The sequence below is a fragment of the Castor canadensis genome, chromosome 3, assembly GCF_047511655.1.
Source record: "Castor canadensis chromosome 3, mCasCan1.hap1v2, whole genome shotgun sequence".
NCBI lineage: Eukaryota > Metazoa > Chordata > Mammalia > Rodentia > Castoridae > Castor > Castor canadensis.
In genome coordinates, this window is record NC_133388.1 from 152,019,819 (window position 1) to 152,035,734 (window position 15,916).

The 15,916-nt window shown below is 36.6% G+C and overlaps 1 protein-coding gene across 2 annotated transcripts in view; it reads left to right on the plus strand.

The window, feature by feature from the left end:
* The window catches only part of Decr1 (2,4-dienoyl-CoA reductase 1), a 36,994-nt gene extending 27,924 nt beyond the window's left edge, over window positions 1-9,070 (plus strand). For both annotated transcript variants that reach the window (XM_020156115.2, XM_074068810.1), the window contains exons 6-10: window positions 2,711-2,810; window positions 5,807-5,879; window positions 8,094-8,240; window positions 8,654-8,716; window positions 8,818-9,070. In XM_020156115.2, coding sequence (XP_020011704.1) covers window positions 2,711-2,810; window positions 5,807-5,879; window positions 8,094-8,240; window positions 8,654-8,716; window positions 8,818-8,877 — 443 coding nt within the window. In that variant the 3' untranslated portion in view covers window positions 8,878-9,070. The remainder of the gene's footprint in view (window positions 1-2,710; window positions 2,811-5,806; window positions 5,880-8,093; window positions 8,241-8,653; window positions 8,717-8,817) is intronic.
* Window positions 9,071-15,916: the final 6,846 nt, after the last annotated feature.

Here is a 15,916-nt window from a genome sequence, read left to right on the forward strand (position 1 = left end):
ACAATAAAATAAGTGCAGAGAAAGATAAAACAACAGCAAAAACAAAACAAAGCAGTCAATATTTCTTTCTTACTTAGGAAAAGGTGATAGAGATGTTCCATTCCATCCATCCCCCCTTGTCTTTTGCACTTTATTTTCTGTGTGAATGTGTGTATGTAGGTGGGGGAAATAACCATTTTTCTCTCTTAAATTCAAACACATTGGAGCAGAAAAGGCTGCTTGCAAGCTGCACCCCATCCTGTCTTTCTGGCGGGGCTGAATTACTGTCTGTGTTTTTCTGTATGTAGACCTGCTAATGCAGGGAGTGCAGGAGCTGCCTTCAAATTGCTCACACAGCTGAGCCCAAGGACCTATTTGGACCAGAGGTACCCTGCCTGGGAAGTAGGGTATGAGAAATTCCCAAGGTGCAGTCTTTTCTCAAAGTCTCTCTGGCCCTCTGAGCAGCAGTCAGACTGAAGCATCTGCACTGGTGGGGCACAGGCAATGAGTGATCCTCTGTCCCCTGTCCAGGCAGTTCTCTCTCCTAGCATCCCCACTTATACTTATGGTCTTTCTCCTCTTAACCAGAGTTCAGGCTAAAGCAACCCCTAGTATTCACCTTGATTTCCCTCTGTGGTGTGGCTAGCACTTCCCACTGAAGTAGATGTGTGTCTGTGAATCTGAGTTCATGTCACAGTCAGTTTCCTGGGTCCACACTGACTCTTAGCCAGTTTAGAATGGGAAGCCTTTGGGGTTTGGTGATACAAAAATGTGTCTTCTGCCCTCCCTGGCTGAACGATTTGACTGCAAGACCTTTCCTAAGGTGATTGCACTCCACATAAGCTAGCAAGTGCAGGGCCCCTTTGCTAGTGTCTGCTTGCTACACAGGATTCAAATCTCTTATGTTTTGTGGAATGCAAGCTGTGTACCTGTGGAGCTCCGTAAGTCTTACTTTTCTCTTCCACGTGCAGCCCACAGGGACTGGAAGGAAGATTCTTCCCCTTCCCTACCATTTTGCTAATGTTCTATGTTAGGTCCATTATTTCTTCTATAAATATGAAATTCAAAATTCCGGAGTTTCTCCTGGTCTCTGTCTGCTGTTCACTGTTGCCATTTTTGCCTTTCCATGCCACCCACCTTTTCCTGTAGCCATGCACCTGATGTTTTGTTTCAGATTCCTGGAGATACAGGAAAGAATGGGTATCTAATCCACCATCTTCCCTCCTTCGTAGTGTATTTTCATACACTCAGTTATTTTAAAAAGAAATTTAGACTGGGCACAGTGGTTCACTGCTGTAATCTCAGATGATTGGAATGTGGAGATCGGTTTGAGGGCGGTTCAGGTAAAAACATAAGGCCCCATCTTAACAAATAAACCAGGCATTGTGGTTTACTTCTCTAATCCAAGTTACGTGGCATAGGTAGGAGGGTCATGGTTCAAGGCCGGCCCAGCAAAACACACAAGACCCTATCTAAAAAATAATTACAGTAAGAAAGGGCTGGGGCATGGCTCAAATAGTACACTACCTGCCTAGCAAGTACAAGGCCCTGAATTCAAGCCCTAGTGTCACCCCAGAAAAACAAAAAGAAGTTTAAGAAACAAGAAAGATTGTTTTCTATTTAGCTATATATTTACTATTTCAAATATTGACCGTTCTTTCTGAGATCTGAGTTTCTATCTAGTATCATTTTCACTTAGCCTAAAGAAGTTTCTTTAAAATTTATTGTAGTATAGGACTAGTGGTAGTGAATTCTCCCAGCATTTGTGTATTAGAAAATACTACCTTCAGCTGGGAAAGAAGGGAAGAAGAAAAAGAGGGAGGGGGAAAGGGGGCAGAAAAACCCCTCTGTAAAACCCCGGATATTCAGTGAAGTTGCTTAGGACTCCTATATGTGAACCTGTGTGAGGTCTGTTAATTGTTTAGCTTACAGCTACCTGGAAGTTATTCTTTACCTAGCTTTGTGGAATTTCATCTCAACATGCACAGCTTGGCATTTGGCCAGACTCAAGGACATTCTACAAAGATTTATGGAGCTCTATCCTTGCATACTTTCTTCCTTGGAGGAACTCAACTCAGAAATCTGTTTCCTTAGCCTCCCAAAACTCTGATCCTCTGTCTTCTTAATTCAATGTTATTTTCTGCTTGGATTTCTCTTTATGCCACAGTCTATATAATAACTCTAAGTAAAAATCTGAGGTGATGTTACTTTCATTCTATTCATTTTCCTTCTCTTAGGAATCACTGTCCTTCTCTGCCTGCTCTACAGTGTCTTAAAATAACTGTATCATGTGTCTTGTACAGTTCTCTTGATGTTTGTAGCAGGGTTTATGGTAAGACCATCATGGCTGGAGGGAGGCATTCTTGATAATTTAAATTTGATTTAGTCTTATTTAAGTGGTGCTTAGTTAGTGGGAATCTCATCCAGCTGATTATGCAGAGTGTTATAGGGACATGCCTTTGAGATTTGGGCCTTTGTAATGAATGACTCATCAGGTGTGGAATTACAAGTCAGTAAAGACTAGACCATCCTAAAGACAGCAAAATTAGTAGCAAGACATAACAATGTTCTTAGATTATACTCTTGTTATGGGCTAGGAGAGCTTTTTTTTTTTTAAGCTTCAGTTTTTGTTGTACCTTGTTGAATCAGATCCCATTTTTGCAATCATTATTACCTGATGTGAAATGATATTGTTTATATTGCTCATTCACTGTTTCCTTTAAATTTTCAGGAGCAGCATTTCTTGCTATTACAACCATCTATGCTGAGACTGGGTCGGGTTTTGTAGTACCAAGTTCTTCTGCCAAATCAGGCGTGGAAGCTTTGAACAAGTGAGTACTACTGTGGTAATCCTGTTGATCCTTTTCCTGAAGATAAAGTGCTTTGTTAGCTCATGGAACTAATTCCTGCTTTTTGGTGAAAAGTAAAACGAAGACTAGTTTAGTTTCACCAAGAAACACTTTCTCTTCCCTGGATGAGTCCTGATTGTCTGTAGTAGCTCCATCCAATAGAATTTGTTACAGTGATGGAATGTTGTATATACCTGCAATATCCAATGGCCACATGCAGCCATTGGACCCCTGAAATATAGTCACTGTGACTGACAAACTAAATTTAAAAATTTTAGTCACATGTGGCTAGTGTCTCCTTAGTAGACACCACAGTGTCTGTCCCATCTATCTTCACTACTGCCATTCCTAACCTCATATATACATCTTTATCCTTTTATTATACCTACTGTATAAAATTAATGAGACTAAGTCAGACCACTTGCACTTGTGAAGTCTGGTGGCCTTTTCTCCAGAGCATGTGTTTACTTTTCAACCTTGTTTCTCATTGGCCTTTCCCATTGTCTTTGTTGTGATAGGAGGTTCTCATTCTTGTTTGTCTGCCTTACTATAAAAATCCTAGAATATATTTCATTGCTAGCAGCATTTTTATTTTTTATTCACATTCCCACCAGAATTATCTTTATAAAATACATATCTGTTTATGATTTTTCCCTTCCTAAAAACTTAGCTCATTTTTCTTTTTGTGGGAGGGGAGTGCTAGGGATTAAACCCAGGGCCTCACATGTGCTAAGGCAAGTACTTTGCTACTGAGCTATATCCCCAGCCCTTTCATTTTCCTCTTTCATTTTACTCTTTGGGATGAAAGCCAAAACTCTGTATGACAGTCTAAACAGACTTGTCTTGAGATTTGTTTCTTAGTTAATTTATTTGATAAGTGTTTATTGTGTGTCCTTTGTGTACCTGCCATTGTACTAGGTACCAAGAATGTGGCAATTATGGAAATGGAGTAGTCCTTGTCTCACCTATGGTTATATTCTTATATCATTCCATCCATTATTTCTGTGCTTTCATCTCCTTTAACTGTTCCATGTTCCCTTAAGTGTGCCACACATTTTCATACATCTATGTCTGAGTTGTACTGTAGTTGGAATTTTCAATAATATGTGGCCTACTTTCAAAGCTCCCATTGTTATTAACTGATCTGAGATGTTTTCTCCCATTACCTGTATAGAATTAATCATCCATTACTCTCTGTGTCTTGAAACTTTGTTTAATCCAATCTGAGAAGATGAACACACTGAAGATAGATTCTAAAATGAAGACAATGTGTCTTCATTGCAGCAGAAGCACCAAGAGGAGCATAGACTTTAAAAAATAATATTAAAGCTACTTGACTTCCCCACTGGGAACGACAAGACCTTATCTTTTTTTTTTTTTTCTTTCAGTACTGGGGTTTGAACTCAGGGCCTTCACCACCCACCCTTTTTTTGTGATGGATTTTTCAAGATAGGGTCTCATGAACTATTTGCCTAGGCTGGCTTTGTACCATGATCCTCCTGATCTCTGCCTCCTGTGTAGCTAGAATTATGGTCATGAGCCATCAGTGCCTGGCTGAGACCAGATCTTTGAATCCTCATTACCCAATAGGATTTGGTATATAGCCACTGCTTACTTGTGAATTGTATTATTCTCTTCTCTTCCAGGAGCACAAAGTACTTTTACCATTTAGGTCAGTAGTATACATTTGTTTAAGAGAAAAAGCAATACTTTCTTTGTCCATTTTGTACTGCTATAACCAGAATAAGTAAATTATAAAGAATAGCTGGGCACTAGTGGTTCACAATTGTAATCCTAGATACTTGGGAGGCTGAGATCTGGAGGATTGCTGTTTGAAGCCAATCTGCCTTGGGATAGTTAACAAGACCCCATCTTAACCAGTAACTAGGTGTGGTGCAATGCACCTGTCATCCCGAACTATGCAGGAGGCCAAGAGGCTGAGATTGGAAGGATCGTGGTTCTAGGCCAACTCAGTTAAAAAAGTTTGCAAGACTCCATCTCAATGGGAAAAAACTTGGACGTGGTGGTACACACCTGTCATCCTAGTTATGGAGGGAAACTTAAAAATAGGATCATGGGCCACACTAGCCTGGACAAAAAAGCAAGAAGGCAAGACCTATCTCTGAAAAAACCAGAACAAAAAGGGCTGGAGACGTGGCTCAAGTGATAGAGTGCCTGCCTACCAAGCCAGAATCCCTGAGTTCAAATGTTAATACCGCCAAAAATAAATAATAGAGACTCATTTACTCACAGTTTTCAAGGCTGGGAAATCTAATATTAAGATGCCAGCATCAGAAAAGAGCCTTTTTACTACATTATTCCATACCAGGTATGTTTTTAAAACAGATTACTTCAAAGTTCTATTTTTATTATTAGTGTTATTAGTTTTGCTTCAGGACATTTAGTAAGATTTCGTGGGTTCCTATTTCCTTTGAAGCTCAGTTCAACAATTATATTAAAGTCTAGTTAAACATGGATGTGGTTAATATTTTAAATCTTTGTAATTCATCTCTTATTCAATTAAAGTATTTGTAATGCTGCAGACATTGTGATCCAATACACAAGGCTTTAAGTAAAATTATAATAAACTTTGTAAATGCAAGATTCAACTCCAGAAAATGTGAGAGAATAACATGAAACTCACATTTCTATATGAGTTGTGAACACCTCTAAAACTGTATGTTGATATTTAGTCTCTTGTTCTAAAATGTAGATGGTAGGACATTAAAACAAATGTTAGGCCATACAGCACAGTGGTTAAGGGCTCAAGCTCAGGCCACACCATATAACGTAGAGAAGATGATGTATCCTTTCTGTGCCTCAGTCTCTTTGTCTGTAAGGCAGGGAATAGTAATAGCACATATCTCCTGGGGCGTAATCTCTGCCATGTTATAAGCCTTCAGTGAATCTTGGCTGTTTGTGGTTTTAAGCTTATGGTATAATATTTTAAAATGCATTTTATTTATTTTAATTTTTAGGTCTCTTGCAGCTGAATGGAGTAAATATGGAATGCGATTCAACATAATTCAACCAGGGCCCATAAAAACCAGAGTAAGTTTTAATATAAAGATGAAACAGTGATGGATGCATTTTCATTGTGGTGTGAAGAACTTTACAGGAATGCCTAGGGTTGGAACCTTGGTTATTGGGGAGAGGCCTTTGCCATTATTCAGTATAAGAAATGGTGAGGTGGGCAGCAATATAGCAGCTATGCAATATTGTGATTAGGTCTCTTTCAATGTCTTAAATTTCAAAAATCTTTTATGCCATCGATTTTTGGCATTTTTTTCTGATTTGCTCCTATTATGACAAAGCTGTTATTGTCACCATATTTTAAAGATTCTTATTCCTTTGACTGGTATTCTTTTTTTAAGTCAGGAAATATAAGTATATTTTTAATTGAAGGGATGCTCTAGAAATTCATCATGAAGGTTTGGTCTTGTATTGGTGGCATTTTCTTTGACTCATGGCTGTGCTTTTCCCTTTCAGTCAATCATGTGTGTCATCTCACTCCTACATTGCTGTGATTAAAAATTCTTTTGAAGGCATGTCTTATACCTATGATTTATTAACTTTACAGACAGCCATTGCAACTGATAATTATCATTAATGCTGTTACAAGTATTGCTCAGAATGTCCACATTTTCCGTTCTTTCACTTTATCCCAGATGACTTTACACTCCCACTTCTTTTTGTTTTGATGTGAAACAAGAATTTATGATCCCTGGGATGTAGCCTTGAAAACCCTGTCAAAATGCATAAACATGTTAGAAAATAATACTAAGGAACATTTGGGTGAAAAACAGCTCTGGGGTATTAAATGTTAACAGAGAAATTATCACATTAGATTATTTAGCAACATAAAGGAGGAAAATGTAAAGAAAATTACCTGAGCAAGTGAAACTTAATTGAACATGCTGTATATCTAACACTTCAATAGCCAAAAGTCTAATAAAATTAGTGGAGAAATAACTCAAAGTACTATCTGAAAAGAACTCTGTGGTTACAGAAGCTTTTTCTTGGACCCCAATATCTAGGAAAGATTAAGCGCATTTTATGTATTTATTTAACTTGTACTTTTTTAGTGCTCACTTTGTGTATAGGTACTGAAATGACAAAGTGTTTCCCATCAATGAGCTTGTAGTCTAGCAGTAGAGAGATGAGTTCTATCCAAAGCATAGGTATAGGTGTTTTTTTTCTCAATACTGAGGTTTGAAATCAGGCCTCATGCTTTCTAGGCAGGCACTCTACTGCTTGAGCCATCCCTCCACCCCCCAACTCTTTTTTGCTTTAGTTATTTTTCGGATAGGGTCTTAAGTTTTTGCCCCCAGCCAGCCTCAGACAATGATCCTCTTACTTATGCCTCCGAAGTAGCTGTGATTATAGGCATTCACCACCACACCCAGATTAAAAGAACACTGAAGTGTAGAAACTCTCTAAGAAGCTCTGATAGAATGAGGGTAGGGACCAGTTGCTACCCTTTACCCCTGCTGCTTTCTACTTGCCCAGGGAGAGCGGTAGGGCTCACAAGGAACCTCAAGTGTGTGCTCTGTCTCATACCTGTATTACAAGGACAACTGTCACCTAGATTTCAAGACTCATTTTTATTAGTCAATAATATACCTCATCTCAGTCTGTCCCTGCACACCATTAACACGAAGCAAAAATCATGTAGCTGATTTAGTTTTTTTCTCTCTAAGATCTGTCTGCTTGGATTTAATATTCCTACACACTTGTTTTATTCCTTTTCTATTATGTTGGGAAGAAAAGAGAAGAAAAGGAACTTCCTCTTAAATATTTCCTATTTACTTCTATTTACTTTTCTGTGTTTACTAAAGGAATGACAACCACACCACTATTCCCACAACACTAAGTGTATTTCGCATATTTGAGAGTAATTTATACACATTTGCTTATCTGATGCCTACAATGACTTTGTGAGAGAGATAAGGAAGATAGCCTCATCTTATAGAGCAGACACTAAGGACACGGTTACATTCTCCACTGATTTTTTTTAGATCAAATTTAGGTTAAATGACCTGTTTCAGCCAAAGGTGAATGTGAAAAGGTGAATGTGAAGGAATTTGATGAAATTCTGTTTTTCATAGGGCCTTAAATATGACCAGGCTGCTATTGCAGCATTCCATCTTACTCAAGTTTACTTTTTAAGTTTAGTGGGAAAAGGGTTGCTTTTAAACACACACACACACACACACACACACACACACCCAACATCAAAAACTAATTGTTTTCTTAATTTCTAAGGGTGCCTTTAGCCGTTTGGACCCAACTGGAGCATTTGAGAAAGAGATGATTGACAGAATTCCCTGTGGTCGGCTGGGGACTGTGGAAGAGCTTGCAAATCTTGCTACTTTTCTTTGCAGTGATTATGCTTCTTGGATTAATGGAGCAGTAAGCATTTTTGTGTCCCTTGACTTGAGGGGGGATGGGAGACTTACTCTGGAACCAATCCTGACAATGCTGAATGTAAATATGATTTTAAAATACTAGTTAGCTGTAAATAATGTAAGATATCTTATGTATATTGTTTAGCCTATAAAATTTATTCCTCAATAAATTAATCTTGTTAAATGCAAGTTACCCTGGTAGACCTGGCTTTAAGATGATCTTTAAGATGGAGTTGAATTTTGTCAGAAACAAGATTTTAAAAAGAATAAATCAACTTAGATTTAATCATCAGTTTTATTTTTCATAAATTTTGGTTTTGATTGAAAGTGCCAAGGAAACAGTCCATCCAGTTAAGATGTGAAAATGGATCTTTTAAAAGGGACTTGTTTCAGAGATTTTAATATTTTTTTCCTCAGGTCATTCGATTTGATGGTGGAGAGGAAGTGTTTATATCAGGCGAATTCAACTCCCTAAGGAAGGTAATGCCATTTCTTTTATATAACATAATATTAGCAGCTAGGATACTAAGCTTTAATACATGCAAGAACCCAAATAAACTGATGTTTTCTTCTTTCATCAGGTCACCAAGGAGGAGTGGGATGCCATAGAAGGACTCATCCGGAAGACGAAAGGCTCCTAAGGCTACTTTGTCTTCATCTTGGATACAGTAAAAGTTAGGGACTAGAAACAACATAAACTGACTGTAATCTTTTGATTGACAAACTTAATAAGTTGGTTTTTTTTGGTTACTTTTGTGGTGCTAGGGATCAATTCCAGAGCCTCATGCATGTTAACCTATATCTCCAGTCCCAATAAATTGTTAATTAACAGTTCACTGAATTCATATTATTTGCTAGGACAGTGATAAGCTGTTGTGTATTTAAAGATAAATTAAATACGATATCATCTCTTTAAAACTTTTTCCTTTTTTAGTAGCATACAAAATATTGGGCTTCATTATGATATTTTCATACTTGTATATAAGATACTTTGGATATATTCTTCAAAAAATTCAAAAATGTAAAGGAAGGAAAGTGGGTGAAGGCTTTGATAGAGTTAAAAAGTGCTTGGAAGTGCAGAGAAAGCAATAGGTATTTGTGATCTGGAAAATCAGGAGAGTATAGTATTGAGTTACCCCTTACACTATGCCCATTGTAACAGGGCCTATAAAAAAGAAATTAGAGGATCAATACTAAATTTAATGGACTTTCCCTTTTCTTTATATTTCCTTTTCATTTAGACTTGTGAATTATTTTCTCTAGATAGCCTCATATAAATTCAAACTTTATAGGACAAATAAACCTATAAATAATTATATATGATACATTGTGATAAGTAATATTCTAGCAGTATTAATGTGTAGAGGAGGAAGTAATTCATTTTGTCTCCAAAGTTTAGAAAAAGTGGCATCTAGGATATAGTATTCAATGATTTCTCAGAGTAGAGAAGATGAACAAAGCTTATAAAATATTCTGTATATGATTTAACTTAATTTTAAATTTGAGTTGAGTAATCCTAAGAATCAAATTGTAAGAAAGTGAAAGTCTCAAGTCTGTAGTTATAATTTTGAAGCTTTATTTTTAAAAAGTCCATTTTGTTTGCACAGGAATCACTCATAATTTTCTCAGTAACAGCCATTCTAAACCCAACTTAGTTATAAGGGTGACCGTCCTGTACAAGGTTTTACCCTTGGAACAAAGTCTGTGTTTCACGAGATTTTTCTCTATCTACCACCATTTTCAGTTTGAAGTCATTGCCCCAAATTGCCAAGGAAAAGGACCATCTTTCATCTTAACTCATCTGAATATATGTAAAGAGATTTCCTATTTGAATGATAGGCTATAAGCCACTTATGGGAACCCTTTTTACACTGACAGTTGTGTCCATAAATCACATTTATTATGTCTATTTGTGTGCTCACAGGATAATGTTATAGGTCTAAAATAAGTGGCCTTGATGTTTTCTGTTATATTGGCTTGCATTGGACTCTTTATAGGATATTACCACTTTTTCTGCACATACCTCCAGTGCAGATACTCAGTTTCCATTTTATAATATTAACCCTCATTTTCATCTCATTCATTCACATCTTTCCTCCTTTTTTTTCAATACTTATTGTAGTGAAAAAAAAAAGTTCCAGTAGTTGTATGACCTTGAATAAGTTTTTTTTTTTTTTTACCACTTCTGCTTTTCTTCATTTGTACAATACAGGATTATAATATTTGCTTCATGGGGTTATTTTGGGATTGAGTGAGATGAAACAAGTAAAAATACTGGTAGACATTTAAGAAATGTTTGCCTAAAATTGGTAATACAAGATTAATTATCCCTAAAATTACCTATTTTCTCTCCTCCCCTTTCAAAGTTGAAGACACCATGATAAGAATAATATTTTCAGCTGGACATGGTGACACAAACCTGTAATCTCAGCACTTGAGGAATGAGGCAGGAGGATTCTCAAATTAGAGGCCAGGCTGGGCTACACAACAAGTTCACACCTAGTCTATATTGTGATAAAATAAAACAAAATTTAAAAAGAGGAAGATATTTTTCAAAATTTACAGTGCCATCATGATCAACAGATTATCATTCACCAGTTTGACAACATCCTGTTCCAGACTCCTGGAGCAGTGCCTTCAAGTCTCCACCTATCAATCCTTTCCTAATATAAGTCCTCCTCTGTATCTAGGTATAAAAGGAGCTTGAGCCTAGGATGAGAAACATGGTATTTGTTGACGATAGCTTCCCATCTTCTTTGGATTTCCTGGCTTTCCAAGCAAATCTTTTTTCCTACCCCAACAATTTGTCCTCATGTCATTGACCTTTCAAGCAGTGAGTGGACAAACCCAGTTGGGGCATGATAAAACAGATCCTTCTTTTTTATCAGTATGATTTTTAGTACTTTTGGTTTATATGTATCATAACTTATTTGTCTTTACTCTTAGAATTAATTTTTTATTAATTTTTTTCTTCAAGGATGCTTGCTGTTGCCTTCTTTGCCAATGAGTTTTAAAAATTATTGATAGTATTTTTCACTGACAAAAATTGGTGGGATCCAATCTGATACTTTGATATAGGTATACATTATGGAATGATTAAACAAAGCTAATTAACATAACATCACCTGACAGACCTATATAATTTTTATGGTAAGAAATTTGAAATTTGCTCTCTTTAGTTATTTTAAAATATACATTACTATTGACTATAGCTACTCTCCTATGTAAAAGATCTCAAAACGTATTCCCCACGTATCTGATACTTCTTTGATCAACAACTCTCCATCCCACCCCAGCTTCTGTTCTCTGTTTCTGAGTTTAACTTAAATACCACATATAATTGAGGTCATAGATCATTTTTATTTTTTTCTATTATAAATAAAACTATATGAACATCTTTGAGCAAAAACCTTTCTTCCTTTCATGGGACTAGGGTTTGAACTAAAGGGTTCATGGTTGCAAAGCAAGCACTTTACCACTTGATCCACACCTGTAGTCCATTTGCTCTGGTTATTTTGGAGATGGGAGTCTCAAGAACTGTTTACCTAAGCTGGCCTCAAACAGCAATCCACCTGATTTCAGCCTCCCAAGTAGCTAGGATTATAGTTGTGAACCACTGGCACCTGGCTAAAAATCATTTTTACAAATCCAAATTTTTACTTCATGACAGATTCTGAGTAGTATTATTAATCAAAAGTTATGAAGCTTTTGCATACCCTTGATAATTAATATTTACAATTTTTTATTCCAAAAATTTATATGGGTTTATCATCCCTGAGTAGTGTATGATAGTTCCAGTTTCAACAAATACCTGCTAACAGTGAAAAACTGTTTGCTAATTTTATAAGGAAGAAATGGTAACTCCTTTAAAAATGTGTTTGATGGGTCAGGGATTAGGCTAAGGGTAGGGTGCTTGCCTATCATGCACAGTATCTTGGGTTTGAGTCCCCATTATAGCACATGTTACTAATTTAATTACTGGTTGAGTTTGAATACTTTCTTAGGTCTACAAATTTCTTGTTTGTCATTTTACCTTTGGTGCCTTAATCAGGCATTTAAAAATTTTAATTTGCATGAGTTTGTATGCAATTTTTTCTTCTATTAGTCATTTCTGAGTATTTTTCTTATTATTACATGTTTTTACAAGTGGTTGATGAGATAGCAAAATTTGTGAGGATGGCAGAGAGGATCAAAAAGGGAGATCATGGGGATTTCCTCCACCAAGACATTTCTTCCCACCTCTGAAAGAGAAGCAAACATTGATCGATAATCACTATCCTCCATGACAGACCACACTTGGGCTGAAAGCAAATCAATGATTCACCTTAAGAATAATTACTGTTACTCTATTTAGTACTTTTTGTAAGAGTCCTGCTTCCGTTACGCTAATGGAAGAGTTAATAGTCAATTGAAGTGGGGATTATTAGTAATAGTGTCACTCATCTTACAATTAATGTGAAAACCTCAAGGAAATATTTCAGGTATAGAGTGACAGTCATTGTTTCCTTATTGTTCTTGTGAAAACTAAAGCAGCGTGAACAGAAGTGACTTTATTCATATGAATAACAGAATTTTGGAGCTGGAAAAGCCTAAGAAGATAGTCATTCTCCAGTTGAAGAAACTGCTCAAGGCCTGTGCAAGTTACATGACTTGCCCTAGGTCAAGCTTGCATCTCTGCCCCAATTGGATGTTTCTTAAGTGTATAATTTAAATCAAAAAATAATAACAGTGTCTTTATGAGCTACAATTATATTATAAAACCCTTTTTTTTCCTTTTCTTCTTTTATCATTTTTACATTTACTTACATGTGTATACATTGTGCTACCTCCCCCCAACCCCACCTGCTTCCAGGCAGAACCTTTTCTGCCCTCTTCTCTGATTTTGTTGAAGAGAAAACATAAGAGATAATAAGAAAGACATAGTGATTTTGCTAGTTTGGGATAAAGACAATTATATAAAGAGATTCCTAGCATTGCTTCCATGCACATGTGTATTGCAACCCACATTGGCTCATCTCTACCAGACCTCTTCACTGCTTCCTGGTCTTCTCATAGTGGCCTCTGCCAGTTTAAGATTACTTTATTCACTCCTCAACAGTGAGCACATCAACCATATTCAAGTTTTAGGCTTCCTTTCCTTTCCCTATTTCTCCGTGCATGTTCTCCCCTTTGTGTGTGACCCATGTCCAATAATATTACTGCATTTGTTTGGGGTCTATAATCTGCATATGAGGGTGAACATGTGATTTTTGGCCTTCTGAGCCTGGCTAACTTTGCTTAAGATGATGTTCTCTAGTTCATCCATTTACTTGGGAATGACAAAATTTCATTCTTTGTGGCTGAGTAAAATTCCAATTGTGTATAAATACCACATATTCTTGATCCATTCATCAGTAGTGGGGCATCCTGGCTGTTTCCATAGCTTTGCTATTGTAAATTGTGCTGTAATAAACATGGGTGTGCAGGTGCTTTTGTAATAACTTGAGTCGCATTCCTTTGGGTATCTCCCTAGGAGTGGTATTGCTGGACCATATGACAGATGTATGTTTATTTTTTATAAAAACCTTTAAAGGTGAAAAGCCCATTGTTTTTACTTTGCAATTTAAAAAGTAAACAAGTCATGAATTATAAAATGAATATATGCATGTAATCTCTACCCAGGTGAAGAAACAACACCACCAGGAATCCAGAAGCCCCTTCTAGACCCCCATCAAGACTCCCCTGCCTCCTCCCTAGTATTAAAGCACAGTCTTGGCACTTAGCACCATAGTTAAGCTGCCTTTGAAATTTATACAAATATAATCTTGCAATATGTATTTTTCTGCTTTTGGCTCTTTTCTGTGTAGCAATTTTATGCATTCACATTGTTCTATACTATTCTTTTGAATGTATGGTATATATGAATATACTATAATCCATTTGTTACTTCTATTGAAGGACATTGGGGTTGTTTCTTGTTTGAGTCTACCAATACAATGCTGCATGTGAACATGCTAGTTCTTTGTGTGAAAACATAGCATGCTTTTCTGTATTAGATTGATAATAACTAGAAGTGAAATTGCTAGGTGATTGAGTTCGAATACGCTCAAATTTAGTGGATATTACTACACAGCTTTCCAAACTGTTTACATTTTAACCTCCCTCCAAGCAGTGAGAGTTTCTGCTGTACCAAAACAGCAATACTGAGTAGTCAAATTTCTTGAAGCCTTTATGATGAACACATGGTGGGATTTCATTTTTTAAAATTTGCATTTCTTTTAATAAGTGATAAAATTGATTTATTTTTATGTTTATTGACATTCAGTTATCTTCTTTTTGAATTGCCAACTCAACTTTCTCACATTTCTCTGTTGGGTTATATTTTTTAAAATTGCTATTTAAGAGTAATGCTTTTGTATTTTGGACTTATGTTTTTGACAATTATGTGTGTCACAAATATCTTCTCTCACACTGAAAACCGATTTTTAACTCTTTTTTGTTGTTGGTGGTGGTGGTGTTGCAGTTTGAATTTAAGGCCTTGCCTTTGCTAGCAAGTAGTTGCCCACTTGAGCCATGTTCCCAGACTTTTTTACTTTAGTTTATTTTTCAGATTGGATCATGTGCTTTTGCCTGGGATGGTCTTGGACTGTCATCCTCCTATCTCTGTCTCCTGTGTAACTAGGATGACAGGCATGTGTCACCATGTCTGGCCTGATTTTTCATGCCTAAATGTCTCTTTTTGTGATCAGATGCTCTTACTTTTAATGGAGTATAGTTTTTCAACCTGTTTCCTCTTTGTTAAGAAATATTTCCATGCCTGGGACATTGAAGATACTCTTCAATATTGTCTGCATACCTTTTATACTTATTTATTATTTTTTCTTTTATCATTTTTGCATTTACTTACATATGTATACATTGTTTGTGCCCTTTTACCCCCCCAGCCCCCCCTCCGCTTCCCATACCTTTTATATTTAGATTGAACTAAACTTGGAATGTGTTTTGTTCATGATGTGAGGTAGGCATTGTGCTAGTCGTCTTACATTTATGCTCCTGGATTCATTCTTTTAAAATCTCCATGCTGATCTCTGCCCTTCAAAGCAGAACTGCCATATATGTGTAATTGTAACCAACTAGGCCAGGTATAAGAATTTTTTTGTCTGATTGCTCAGGAGCTCAAGTCCACCATGATGTTCCTGGTGCTGGGTGTCTAACAATTGTTACCATCAGCTCTCTAGGAAGTCTCTTTTTTTTAATGTCTAAATTTTTTAAATTGTTGTACTGGATGGGGGTACATTGTGGTATTTACAAAAGTTCTTAAAATATATCAAATATATCATACTTAAATTCACCCCTTCCATCATTCTCCTTTATCCCTCTTATCCCCATCCTGGAATAGTTTCAACAAGAATCATTTTCCATCTACATACATGTGTCCACAGTATTTGCTCTATATTCACCTTCCTACACCCTTTCCTCACCTCCTCCCCCTTCCCACTGGTGCCAACTACCCCAGACAGAATGTGTTCTGTCGTCCTTTTCTCCAATTTTGTAAAAGAAAAAAAAATGACATTTTTATTTAAGATAGCTACACTGGGAGTTTCCTTGTGACGTTCCAGGTATATATGTACTATAACCCAAATTAGTTTGTCTTCTCTATTTTTCTTCTTTCTATCCTAGTCCCTTTGTTATGATAGTTCC